Source organism: Aotus nancymaae, unplaced genomic scaffold (assembly GCF_030222135.1).
Source record: "Aotus nancymaae isolate 86718 unplaced genomic scaffold, 86718_ANA_hifiasm-v0.15.2.pri h1tg000158l, whole genome shotgun sequence".
NCBI classification, from domain to species: Eukaryota; Metazoa; Chordata; class Mammalia; order Primates; family Aotidae; genus Aotus; species Aotus nancymaae.
The window spans coordinates 1,649,920-1,662,642 of NW_026988573.1; the positions used below are offsets into that span (position 1 = coordinate 1,649,920).

Genomic DNA, 12,723 nt, shown 5'->3' on the forward strand with positions numbered 1-12,723 from the left:
CGTGCTGCTACACCCGGCTAATTTTTTTGTATTTTTAGTAGAGACACGGTTTTTATCTTCCTCACTCTTCCATTTTCTTGTCTTCATCCAACTTTAATTCATTATCTTTCTTGGTGTTTATATTTGTGCTGTGACGTCCACTTACGCCTTTATCACTTGATTTTCCAGGTAAAAGTCAAGGAATATTACTGAAGCCTGACAAACCGGGGAAATCTGTGCACCTGTCCCCCCACCCACCTGTTCCTCTCTCCCTTCCCCGCTGTCTTTCCTTATCTCTTTTTGTCTCGTTTTCCTCTAATTTAGTCTCGAGTTCTCTCTCTGGAGAGTTCATATCCAAGTCATCCCCCCTCCAGGAGAGACCGGACCCCGAGGAGAGTCAGGCTGGGGTGTGTGGGTCGGGTGGACACAGAGGCAGCGGCACAGGACACAGGGAATCACAGCTGCACCTTCCTTCCAGGGAGAAGGGGTGTGCCTCTCCGGGCGGATAAGGGGCGATGGCCCAGGACACACATGCTCAACAACCAGTGAGGAGTGAGACAGAGAGAAAGAGAGAGAGAGAGACCCATGGGCCAAAGCCTTTATTGGGGTCCAGGGCATTACCCGAGCAGCTTTCCCACCAGGGTTCTAATTGGTGGGTTTAGGGCAGGCAGCCTCAAGGTCCGTGGTTGCCGACTGTGACTGAGAGGCCATCACTGTGGCCTATTTGCACAGCCACACAGGGGGTGGGGTCAGTCCAGCAGGCTGTTCCAGATGTCCCATAGCGAGGTGGTCACCAGGAGGTGGTGGCACAAGACAGCTGTCGGAATCGACCACAGTGGGGAACTGGGAGTGGTGCAGGAACTGTTCAACTGCGGCCAGGCACGGTGGCTCACGTCGTAAGCCAACATTTTGGGAGGCTGAGGCAGGTGGATCATCTGATGTCAGGAGTTCCAGACCAGCCTGGCCAACATGGTGAAACGCTGTCTCTACTAAAAATACAAAAATTAGCTGGGTGTGGTGGTGCGGGCCCATAATCCCAGCTGCTTGGGAGGCTGAGGCAGGGGAATCACTCGAACCCGGGAGGTGAAGGTTGCGGTGAGCCGAGATTGCGCCACTGCACTCCAGCCTGGGTGACAGAGCAAGACTCCTTCTCAAAAAAAAAAAAAAAAACCAAAAACACACAAAAAACAACAACAACCAAAGTCTGTAAACCGTGTCGAGCGTGACTCAGCCTTGCTTCCGGTGTGAGGGAGTTAAACATATTCAAAATGGACATCAAAGCACCATTCAGCTGTCAGCGCTCACTGGATGTTTTTGCATTGGTGGTTGCCTTTTGCGGGGCTTGTCACAGTTGCGTGGCAGCACCAACTCTTCCACCGTGCTTAGGACTCGTTTCTGTTCCTGCTTCAGTTTCTTTCTTTCACATCTGGTACCGAAGATGTGCAACGCCCGCATCCACAGAGGAGGCTGCACAGGCCCGTTCGAGAACCAGAGAGTCCGGGAGTAATTCACACGCTGCGAACCGGCTTTTCTTCCTGTTCTTTTGACTTTTTTCTCCTTTTCTATTTGAAGTGTTTTATTTTCATGAGAGTCCTGCAGGGTAGAAGTAATCTAAATACCTATGTGTTCGGAAAACATCATCTTTTTTATAAAACTAAATATTTTGTACATTTTGTTAAAGGCTAATTTCTGAAATGTTTAAACCTTCAGGTTACACTTCTTGAGCTCTTCCAAGCTGGTCTGTTGTGAGGTTTTGGAGCACCTACACAAGAAAACGACTGTGACGTGCAGTTTTTAAATCAACGTACATTTCCCGGAGCAGAGCAGAACGTTTCACAAAGTCCTCACTTTTAAGGAAATGCAAAAAACTTTAAAATCTCTTTTGTTTGATTAAAAAAAAAAAAAAAGACTTGTTTGCAGAGATCCGGGTTCAACACTCCGTCCAGTGCTTGGGCGTCTTCCCAGTCATCCAGCCGAAGTTTGCCCCTGGTCGTTGTGCTAACAAGTGCTCCCCTAAGCAACAGCCCCTGAGTATTTTTTTTTTTTTTTTTGAGACAAGGCCTCACTCTGTCACCCAGGCTAGAGTGCAGTGGCGCGATCTCAGCTCAATGCAACCTCTGCCTCCCGGGTTCAAGCAATTCTCCTGCCTCAGCCTCCCGAGTAGCTGGGAATACAGGCACACCCCATCATGCCCGGGTAATTTTTGTATTTTTAGTAGAAACGGGGTTTCGCCATGTTGGCCAGGCTGGTCTCAAACTTCTGACTTCAGGTGATTCACCTGCCTCGGCCTCCCAAAGTGCTGGGATTCCAGGCGTGAGCCACGGCGCCCGGCCGCCCGAGTCCTTGCACGCGGCAATGCTTGACTTGCTGCCTTACAAGTGAGCCGCTATTTGAGCATCAAACTCTCGGGTCCCTCTTGCCATGAAGACCTTGTACAAATTGTTCATTGCCTTGTAGTGCTGAGTGTTACTGGGGAAATGTCTAAAGCAAACCTGATTGGTTTTTTTTCTCCTAAGAGACTTGTTCTTTCTGCTCGGGTGCCCAGTGGATCACTTTTCACCTTTGACCTCCAAGGTGACGCATTCTGTGCTCATTTAGTGTGGCGTACAGTGTCCCTTTTTATTCTTCTGTTTCTGTAAACTTTAAAAACCATTTAAAAACATTTCTCCTTTGCCGGGCCTGGTGGCACGTGCCTGTAATACCAGCTACTTGGGAGGCTGAGGCAGAGAATTGCTTAAACCTGGGAGGCGGAGGTTGCAGTGAGCCGAGTTCGCACCACTGCACTCCAGCCTGGGCTACAGATCAGAGACTCCGTCTCAAAAAAAAGAAAAGAAAAGAAGAAAAAAAAAAAACATTTCTCCTGCTCCATGATTTTGGCTTTGTTCTCCAGAAACTCCAGCTATCCATGTGCTGGAGCTATCCTCAGCCTCCTCTGCACGACGGGGGTTCTCTGAGATGCTAAACTTTATGTGGGGCGCGGGGGGTGCCAGTGCTGGCTTCTGGCCTCCGAGAATCTGCAGCCATGGCTCCCAATGCCAGGAGGGTGTTGAAACTAGTCCCAGGCCCAGGGGGCCCAAGACCCTAGAGACCGCCCTGGGGTTAGCTCCCAACGTCTCCTCAGACTTCGGTTTCTCTCCTTTTCTGGAATGGGCCGTTCTTTCCAGCTCAGCTATGACCCGAGCATGTTTTTTTTCAAGGATTTCTGTGTTGGAGGGAGAGAGGCCTCCAAGTCAGCGCAGCCTGATACGTCACTAGAAACCGGCTGAGACCTTGCTGGTCTTGTTCAGTGTTGAGTCTCAGGTAAGGGATCAATAAAATTGATTGGAGCACTAGCACAAGCATGAAAGTCCTATTTTTTGCAACACGTAATAGATAAAAAGAAAACACCGAGGCTGGGAGCAATGGCTCACATCTATCATCTCAGCTGTTCGGGAGGCCAAGGTGGGAAAATTATTTGAGGCCAGGAGTTCAAGACCAGCCTGGGCAATAAAGCAAGATCCCATCCGTACAAAACATTTTTTTAATTAGCTGGACAGGGTGGCACGTGCCTGTAGTCCCAACTACTTGGGATGCTGAGGTGGGAGGACTGCTTGAGCCCAGGACTTTGAGGCTGCAGTGAGCTAGGCCTGGGCCACTGCACTCCAGCCTGGGTGACAGTGATCCTATCTCGTGATCCTATCTCTTAAAAAAAAAAAGAATTGTATGAGTCCTGTAGAAAACTGCAACACATTCAGAGAAAGAGGGAGAGGGACAAGCAGGAGGAGAGAGAAAAGGGGCAGAAGGAAAAACAATCCAGAGCTTCCGCAGTTCTCCCCGCCCCTCCCCACTCCCAGCGTGTCAGCTTCCCGGGGCTGCGGCTTTTCCCCTTCGTTTCCTCCAGAGCATCAAAGAAGCACAGAGTAGACCCTCGCTAGGACTGTGGAGTGAGTGGAAGTGATTCTTGCTGTGAAGCCATCGCGGAACTTCCTGCAAATGTGACTCTGAGAAGGACCCTGGACAGGGGAGGTGACAGGAGGTATTGAGAAAGGGCCCTAATTCAAGAGGACGGGGGTCCCCACGAGAAGAGGGAGAGACCTCTGGGACCAGCGTGCAGAGGCCTCAGACCCCCCGCACCGCATCTCCAACTTCCAGCCTCAGAACCATGAGAAAGCAGATTTCGGAGTTGAAGCAGCCGGGGTCACAGCAGCCTGAGCCAACCAGGGTGGAACGAAGGCAGACACAGTGCAGGGGTCAGGGGCGAGGAGGGGCGGGGGGGTGGCGAGGGGAGGGAGAGGAGGGGCGAGGAGGGGGCGAGGAGGGGCGGGGCGAGGACAGGAGCAGGGACAGGGCGAAGGTGAGGAGGGGTGGGGCGGGGGCTGGGACGGGGCGAGGAGAGGGCGAGGAGGGGCGGGGCGGGGGCTGGGACAGGGTGAGGGGAGGGCGAGGGCAGGGGCGGGGCGAGGGAAGGGATGGTGCTCGCGCAGGGCCCCATGCCTGGTAGACGAAAACACTCAGTAAATGAGTTATTTTCTTCTCAGAGTGCGAGGCCCCATCGCTTCTCCCTGACTCGACCTTCTGATCACCAGCCTGGGACGCCCACTCCATGGTCAGCTGTCCAGGGGCTGCCTCCCAGCAGGGAGGGCTGCGTGAGGAGGGTGGGGCCAGCCCTACGAAGGGGTCCCTCCTGGGGACTCGGCTGTGGTGCCAGTGAATGGGGCGAGGCCAGGGCAGATGGGCACAGTCCAGCCTGCAGTTCAGGGAGAAGGCTCGGCCCAAGGGAGAGGCTCCCGGGGTTGGAAGCTCCTAGAGAAGGGGGCATTTTCACCTTGTCCATTGGGTCCGCCTCCCAGTAGTCTCAGTGGGGCGAAGGCTGGCCAGGGTCCAGTCTGCAGGAAGGGTGGGAGACCCAGGGGCTGGTCTGAGAGGCAGAAAGTTATCGCTTAGGAACTGGGGTGCTGCCCAAACAGAAACGTGGGCTCTGGCATCAGGCCGAGCTGCAAAGGGGTCACATGTGACCTTGGACAAGTCACTTCACATGTCTCAGCCTCAGTTTCCACCTCTAGAAAATGGGCTGTTTCCTGACCAGGCACTGGCCAGAGCTGTCAGGGGATCTCTGTTCTCTCCCATGACCCTGTGGCAGGAGCTCCAGCAGCCACCTTGGACCATGAGGCAGCTATGAGACCGGAAGGGCATGCTGAGGATGGGAGATAGGGAAGAGGAGCCTCTAAGCCAGGGCCTCTGGGAGGAGCCATTGAGGATGAGGATCAGGAAGGAGGAGCCTCTGAGGATGCGAGATCAAGGAGGAGGAGCCTCTGAAGAAAGGAGATCAGGGAGGAGGAGCCACTGAGAATGAGGGATCAAGGAGGAGGAGCCATTGAGGATGAGAGATCAGGGAGGAGCCACTGAGGATGAGGGATCAGGGAGGAGGAGCCATTGAGGACATGGGATCAGGGAGCAGGGAGCAGGGAGCCAAGGTTCCTGATGGCTTAGGGACCAGTACAAGGCAAAGGAGCCTGGTACTTCTGCCCCTGGACATTCCTCCATGAGGGGAAGGAGAAATAAACCCCTTGTTTCTATTTTGGTTTTCTCTATCATACACCACAGAATGCACCAAAATGGAGAGTGTTTTCCCCCCTAGATTCAGGGCGTTGGTTTGTCGCCCAGGCTGGAGTACAGTGGTGCCATCACAGCTCACTGCAGCCTCAACCTCCTGGGCTCAGGTGATCCTCCTACCTCACCCTCTCGAGAAGCTGGGACCAGAGATGTGCACCACCGTGCTCAACTACTAAAAAAAATGTAGAGACAGGGTCTCACTGTGTTGCCCAGGCTGGCCTCAACTTCCTGGGCTCAAGCCATCCTCCCACCTCATCCTCCTACCTCAGCCTCCCAAAGTGCAGAATGACAGGTGTGTGCCACTGCGCTGAGGCAATTTTTATCTTCAATATACATGTAAAGAAACAGGGGCTCAGGAGGTACCCAAGTGATGGGCAGGAATTAGAATCCCATTTGTCTGCCTGATGCCACCTGGAGAATTCCAGGGCACCACATGGGAAACCTGTGGTGCTGTGCCAGCCAGGAGGTGGCCATGGCACCATTACCTCATCTCTCAGACCCTGCCGAGGTTGGGCCACCCTGAGATCTAGGCACCCCAGTTCAGACAGACCCTGGGGACTCAGGTGAAGGGATCCAGCCACTCCCTCCTCCCCTGGCACGAAAGGCTGACCACTCCTGCAGAAAAGAACTCAGGTTTATTTGCAGTAAAAACCATGGTCTGAAAAAAACCATTGGCAAATGTACAGTTTGTGTCCATTTGGGGTTGCCGCCAGCTGGGGGCCCCAGATCCCTGACCCGCATGCATCGGGCTCCCACGTTAATCTCAGGCCCCTGCAGTTGAGCCCCACAGAGGATGCCCCGTCTCCTGCTGGAACCATCGGACTCCCAGGCAGCACCCAGCCCTCGTGCCCTCCTGCCCTCCTGCCTTCGTGCAGTGCAAATACCAAAGCAAATACAGATCTCAAAACACACACAAAACAAAAAAACCCACAAAAAACAGGGTTCTAAATCATTTTTTCTCAGTGTCCTTCGTGATCAGGATGACTTATTTGTCAACAAACTAAAATATACATCATTTTCTTGCTATTATAAAATCTCTTATTATTCACAGATATATAATGGGAGATTTGGATGAAATAATTACAAACCTTTTTCCCTTAAAAAACAAACAAGCCAAACAAAACACGACAAAACAAAAACCCCAAAAGCAAAACACAAGACCTTTCTGACGACGGTGAACGCAGGGGCTGCTGGCTTCCTCCCGCCATCCCCGGCGCCTGCTGGGCCGTGGAGCGCAAAGTGCTGGGTGCGCCCTGACACGCAGGCCCCAGGTGCTCTCTCCCAGGCCGGCTCTTCGCTTCCCTGCCCTGCCTCCACCTCCCCTCATTTCCCGAGCCTTTGTTGGGGGCCACTCTCTCCTCTTGCCGCTGCCCATCCCCATGACTCCTCCCGCCTCTCCCCTACACTCCAGAGGCACAGAGCTCAGAGGCTACAAGGCCAGCATCAGAAGGAGCCCGTAGGTCCCCAATGCCACCCACAGCAGGGACCAGCCTCCCCCACACCCAGCCTGGGCTGGGCACCTCCCACAGGCTGTGCAGCTGGCCAGAGGGAGAAGGGGCTACAGGAAGCCCAGGTCTCACCAGAGGCTTTGGCAAGGAGCTGGGAGGGAGACGCTGTCACCGGGTCTCATGCAACACTGGGGTAGAGAAACCAGGGCCTGGCTAGCCCAGCCAGAGGTCAAAGGCCAGGAGTCATGGCTGAGGGAGGTAATGGGGTAGAGCCACCCCCAAGAGCACTTATTTTGAGTTGGCCAAGGCCCAGTTTTAGGCTGCAGGGGCCCTTGGAAGGAAGCCCTGCCAGGGGCTGGAACCAGCCTCTCGTGCCGAGGCTGGGCAGACCCTCAGGGACTACCCTGCGGGAGAGAAGAGGGGCCTCCTGGAGAGGGACCTGGCGGGGACCTAGAGAGGAGAAAACCCTGTTTTCTTCCCTGCCCATTTCAGGGTTTACAAAAGATGTATTGACCGGGCAGCAGGGCAGGGCCGACACTTTCCTAGGACTCCAGAAAAGGCCTCTAGAAAGAGGGCAGGGAATAGTACCACTGACGGGGAGCAGGGTTGGAATTTCATCATCTCAAAGGCCCCTCCCAAGAGAGGGGCCTGCCCTGCGGGGTCTTGTGTGTGCCCCTGGCGTGGAGGGGAGTAGGGGAGTCAGGGAGGTCCGGGGAGCCAGAGGGGCTGCAGAGGGCGACCACAGTGCTCTGTCCTCCTGTGCCCTAGCACAGTGGGGCAAGTGGGCCTGCAGTGAACAGCCTGGCTCTGGTCCCGTCTGCCTCCCAAGGCCTGACGCCTCCCCCTGGGAGCAGCAGGAAAAGACAGGCAAGGCTGAGTCCAGGGGCTGAGCAGAGGGGCTGGGGGCAGGTCCTCTCTGCTGTCCCTAACCCTCCCTGGGACAGCATCTGCTGTTGAAACCTAGGCTCCTGAACGCCATCTCAGTTGGACAGGGGCAGGCGATGGGCTTTTGGCCTCAGCTGCCACCCAGAGCCTGGCTCGCAGCACTGCTGGTGCCCCCCTCCTCTGCGCTCTGGGTGGGGCTAGCCCAGGTTTCCTCTATGTACAATAGCACACCCCAGTGACGGGCCGCCGAGGGCAGGCTGACAGTGAAACGGTTCGAGTTTAGGATTTTCAACACCCTCCCCATCCCTGTGGGTGGTGGAAGACGGAGGTTGGTATTTCCCCGAGTCACGGGGGAGCTAGAGACAGGCTTCAGGGCTGGAGTGGATATCCCAAGAAAATCCGCGAGTCCTGTCCACGTTCCTGCTGTCACTGGATGCCCTCCTCTTCTACGTACGTCGAAGGAAACCAGCCGATCTGAAAAAGATAGCAAGATTGTATGTGTGTGTGTGTGTGTGTAAGCATATGTGTGCATGTCTATGTTGGAGTGGGGGCAAATAGAGACTCATGGAGTTGGGGGGGCCTTCAGAAGTCCAGAGTTCTCAGCCAGGCCTGCTACTCAGAAGGACCTGGTGGAGCCATTGCTTGGGAATAAGAGCAACCCAGAAAAACACCACCCTTGGCCAGGTTAAGACGATCTGCCCACCCTCCAGCTGCCAGTCAGAATAAAATTAATCTTCCTGAGGAAAAGAACATCACCCAGAACACTACAGTTTTTCCTTAATACACAAGCTTGGCATTCAGTCAAGACCAAATGATATGAGAGAAAAAAAGCAGGCAGTAGAAATCAACCCAGAGGTACTGAGGTCATCTGTCAGGCGAGAGAAATAACTCTGATTTGTACTTTTAAGAAAATGGGCTGGGCGTGGTGGCTCAAGCCTGTAATCCAAGCACTTTGGAGGCCAAGGCAGGTGGATTACCTGAGGTCGGGAGTTCAAGACCAGCCTGACCAATATGGTGAAACCCTGTCTTTTTTATTTAAAAAAAAAAAAAAAAAAAAAAAAAGAAAATGGATGAAAAAGCAGACAATTTTACCAGAGAACCTAAATCAGAAATCAAATAGAAATCCTAGAATGGAAAAATATAATGAATGAAATGAAGAATCCAATAGAGGGATTTAGACAAACAGAAGACTAATAAACTGTAAGAGAGGTCACCAGAAAGTGACTAGATAGAAAACCAGAGAGAAAAAAGGATGAAAAACACATAACATTGTGGAAATAATATGAGGCCATGGTAAAAAGTTCTAACATCCATGTGAATGAAGTCCTTCCAGGAGAAAAGAGAGAAAATGGAACAGACACACTGCCTGCAGATACTACTCTGGCTGAGAAATTTCCAAAAGTGATGGACACCAAGCCACAGGTTCAAAAATCTCTGTGAATCCTAAGCAGAATAAATAAAGAGAAAATCACACCTAGGCACATGATAGTAAAAACGATGAAAAACAAAGGCCTTTTTTTTTTTACATGCAGCACAGTGGGTAGTACCAACATTTCCTTCAAAGGAGCAACACTAAGAATGTTGTCTGACTTTTCTGCAGAAATAATGGAAGCCAGAAGACAGTGGAATGATATCAGCAAAGTGCTAAAATACAGCATTTGCCAACTGGGGACTCCACAGCCAGGGAAATGTCCTTCAAAGATGAACTAGGTCTCCTTGGAGAAATGACTGATTCCTGGGGGAGAATAAGTAAGTACAAGAGACGAGAAAGTTTTCCTTACAGTAGAATGCTAACTAATATCTATCGATAGAAAAAAAAAAATCACTATTTTTAAAGCCATAAGCGAAATAATAGAATAGATAAAATTCATCAAGGGAAGATAAAGCCAGTACATGAAAGTTTGAAGAGGAACAAAATATTTACCTAACCTCAAAGTATTACCCTGCAAATTACTTGCTAATTACAGTAACTTCATGGTAGAGGAACATAGCAAATATAATCTTAAACACATGATCAAAGTTAATGTCACAAATAATGAGACAAACTGGCATGATTCATCTTCTAACAGGACACTATGGCATGAAGGAAGTGACAATGTCCCCATTGTGGTGTTCCCAATGGAACCTCAATCAAATCATTAAGAAACATCAAATAAACCGAAATTGAGGGATATCCTATGAAAAAGTTGGCTCAAACTCTTCAAAAATGTAAAAGTCATGTAAAGCAGAGAAAGGCTGAGGAATATTCCAGATTAAAGAGAGTTAAGGAGCACAGCAAGTCAACACAATTCATGATCCTGGATTGGACCCTGGACCAGGAGAAAAGAGCTAGAGAACACATTTTTGGGGTGACTGGTGAGATTTGAATACTAACAGTGGATTGATAATTGTATTATATCAAAGGGGAATGTCCTTGGTCTTAGAAAATACTTAGGGTAAAGAAATATGATTTCTGTAATTTACTCTGAAATTAGCTAGAGAGAGATAGACAAACACACCACACACCACACCACAGCACAGTGCACATGCGCGTGCACGCACACACACACATGCACACACAGTGCAAGTGATAAAGCAAATGGGGCAAAACATTCACAATTGGTAAATCTGGGCAGGTTACTGCAACTTTTAAGTTGAAATTTTGTTTCAAAATTATAAGTAACAAACATTGTACAATGTGAACATTTTTAAAAAAGGTGAAATAAAGATGTTTTTAGATTCAACAGAAACTGAGAATTCATTAATAGCAAATACGCTTTAAAAAATACTAAAGAGAGGGAATGTCAGGCGGCAGGAAAATGGTTTTGGGTGGAAATATAATAATGCAGGAGGAAATGGGGAGCCATGGGAGAGGTGAACAGGGGGTAAATCTAAATGAGCACAACTGCCTAAAACAAAAATAATGTCTTCTAAGGTTTGAATATATATAGAATTAAGATACATGACAACACTCCCATAAAAGTTGGGAGGAAAATGGATACAATCAAAAGTTGCAAGGTCCTTCCTTGCATTGTCTGAAAAACAGTAAAAAAAAAAAGTACTCATTTAAGGTAATATCTAAGAAGTCAAAGTGCATGGTGTAACTCTAAGGTTACCGCTTAAGAAAAAAGTGTGTAATCAACAAAACAATCTAGGGGAGGGGAAGTGGAATTAAAAATACAATGATTAATTCAAAAGTAGGCAAGAAACAAGAAAAAAGGAGTAGATGTGACAAATATAAAATAAAGTTAGATAATTTATTTAAATCCAAATAGCTCAGTAACTACATTAAATGTAAATGGGCTATATATGCCTATTAAAAGGCAAAGACTGTCAGATCAGACTGGCTTCCCCAACTCTTTATAAGAGACCCATTTTAAATAGAAGGAAATAGAAAAGTCTAAGTAGTATGAGAGAAAATAGTATGCCACACAAAGCACTAACCCCAAGAAAGTTGATGCCATCTTAACAGCAGATAAAGGAGACTACAGCAAGAATAAATGCCAGAGAAAAGAAGAGACGTTTCATAATGGTAACAGGGTCAAACTGACAGGAATTATCCAGTAATACTCAAACTAGATGTTCTAAAAAGCTTAATGCTCTATAGAAAATACCTGGATCTGGGAAAGGGCCCAGGTATGTGCTTATTAAATTACAGCTTCAGGCACTTTTAATGCCAATCACACAAGGACCACTTTGAGAACCAGTGGTCCTAGGCTTTTAGGTGAGCTACCTAAGCCTCAGTAGCCTTGATGCTTCTGCAGGGCAGTTGGGCAAAAAATGGATCAGACTTGAGGGCCTCCAAGGGGCAGACTGCCTGCTAGGTGACGGCAGAGCAGCTCCTGCCACCAGACAATAGAAGGGTCAGCACTGGGAGCCCTCTGCAGCCCCGTGCACCTGCCCTGTGCAGCTGCAGCTCACAAAGAAAGCTGGACATTTTCTAACTGGTGGCACAGGGAGCTCTGGTGATTGGCTGGGTGGGTACTGAGAGATATGAGTCAAAGCTAGAGGTCCAGATGGAACATTGGGATGAAGAAGTCATGGACTGAATGCAGAATCTTAGGGTGGCCAGGGCACTCTCAGGCCCACCTGGTACTTGGAAAAATGTGAAGGGATGGGGGCGGGTAGGGACTTAGTGTGTCTCTACTACCTCACCAGGGCATAGATGGGGTCTTAGAGAATGGTAGGAGGAGCCCAGCAAGGACACCGTGTCCTCCTCAGTCCTGTGACCTCCCTTCCTGTAAACAGAGCTTAGGGACTTGCAAGTAATTTGAAGAGTGCAGCCATGAGGGCAGCCCAGGATAAAAACAGAGTGGGATGGAGGGTCCTAGGAGCCTGGATCCAGATCAGACCTCTGTCGCCAATTCCTAGCGGCGCAACCTTGGGTTTGTGATAAACATCTGGAGCCTCAGTTTCCCCCCGTGAACCCCAGCATTCTGGGCTGCTGTGAGGATGAGGGAGATGGCAGAAGGTTGCTGGGACAGAGCCTGGGGTGTGGACACAGCTGCGGTGCTAGTCTGCCCGAGCCCGACCAGCTGGGGGCTGCAGCGAGGCCAGCCCCGTGCACTCGGGGTGGGGCCACTCACCCGTCCGTTGGTCTCGCCCTTCCACCAGCCCTGGTCCCCGCCGATGCGGCTGTAGATCCTCACCACATCCCCCTCCCGCAGCGAAAGCTCCCTCATGTCTCGGGCGGCAAAGTTGTACCTGGCCACAGCCGTGCCAATGACGCGGGGTGTGAACACTGTGGAGGGAGACGGGCAGCGTCACTCAGCTGCAGGACGGGCCCGGCCAGGGCTGGAGGAGGCCCTTGGGCCAAGCTGGGTCTCTCCCCTGGTGCCCA

General features: G+C 50.7%; 1 protein-coding gene across 4 annotated transcripts in view; it reads right to left on the reverse strand.

Moving 5' to 3' along the window:
• Positions 1-6,187: 6,187 nt before the first annotated feature.
• The window catches only part of VAV2 (vav guanine nucleotide exchange factor 2), a 227,217-nt gene continuing 220,681 nt past the window's right edge, over positions 6,188-12,723 (reverse strand). For all 4 annotated transcript variants that reach the window (XM_064371734.1, XM_064371732.1, XM_064371733.1 and 1 more), the window contains 2 exons: positions 12,470-12,624; positions 6,188-8,378 (listed from right to left, as the gene is read on the reverse strand). In XM_064371734.1, the coding sequence (XP_064227804.1) occupies positions 8,331-8,378; positions 12,470-12,624 (203 nt within the window). In that variant the 3' untranslated portion in view covers positions 6,188-8,330. The remainder of the gene's footprint in view (positions 8,379-12,469; positions 12,625-12,723) is intronic.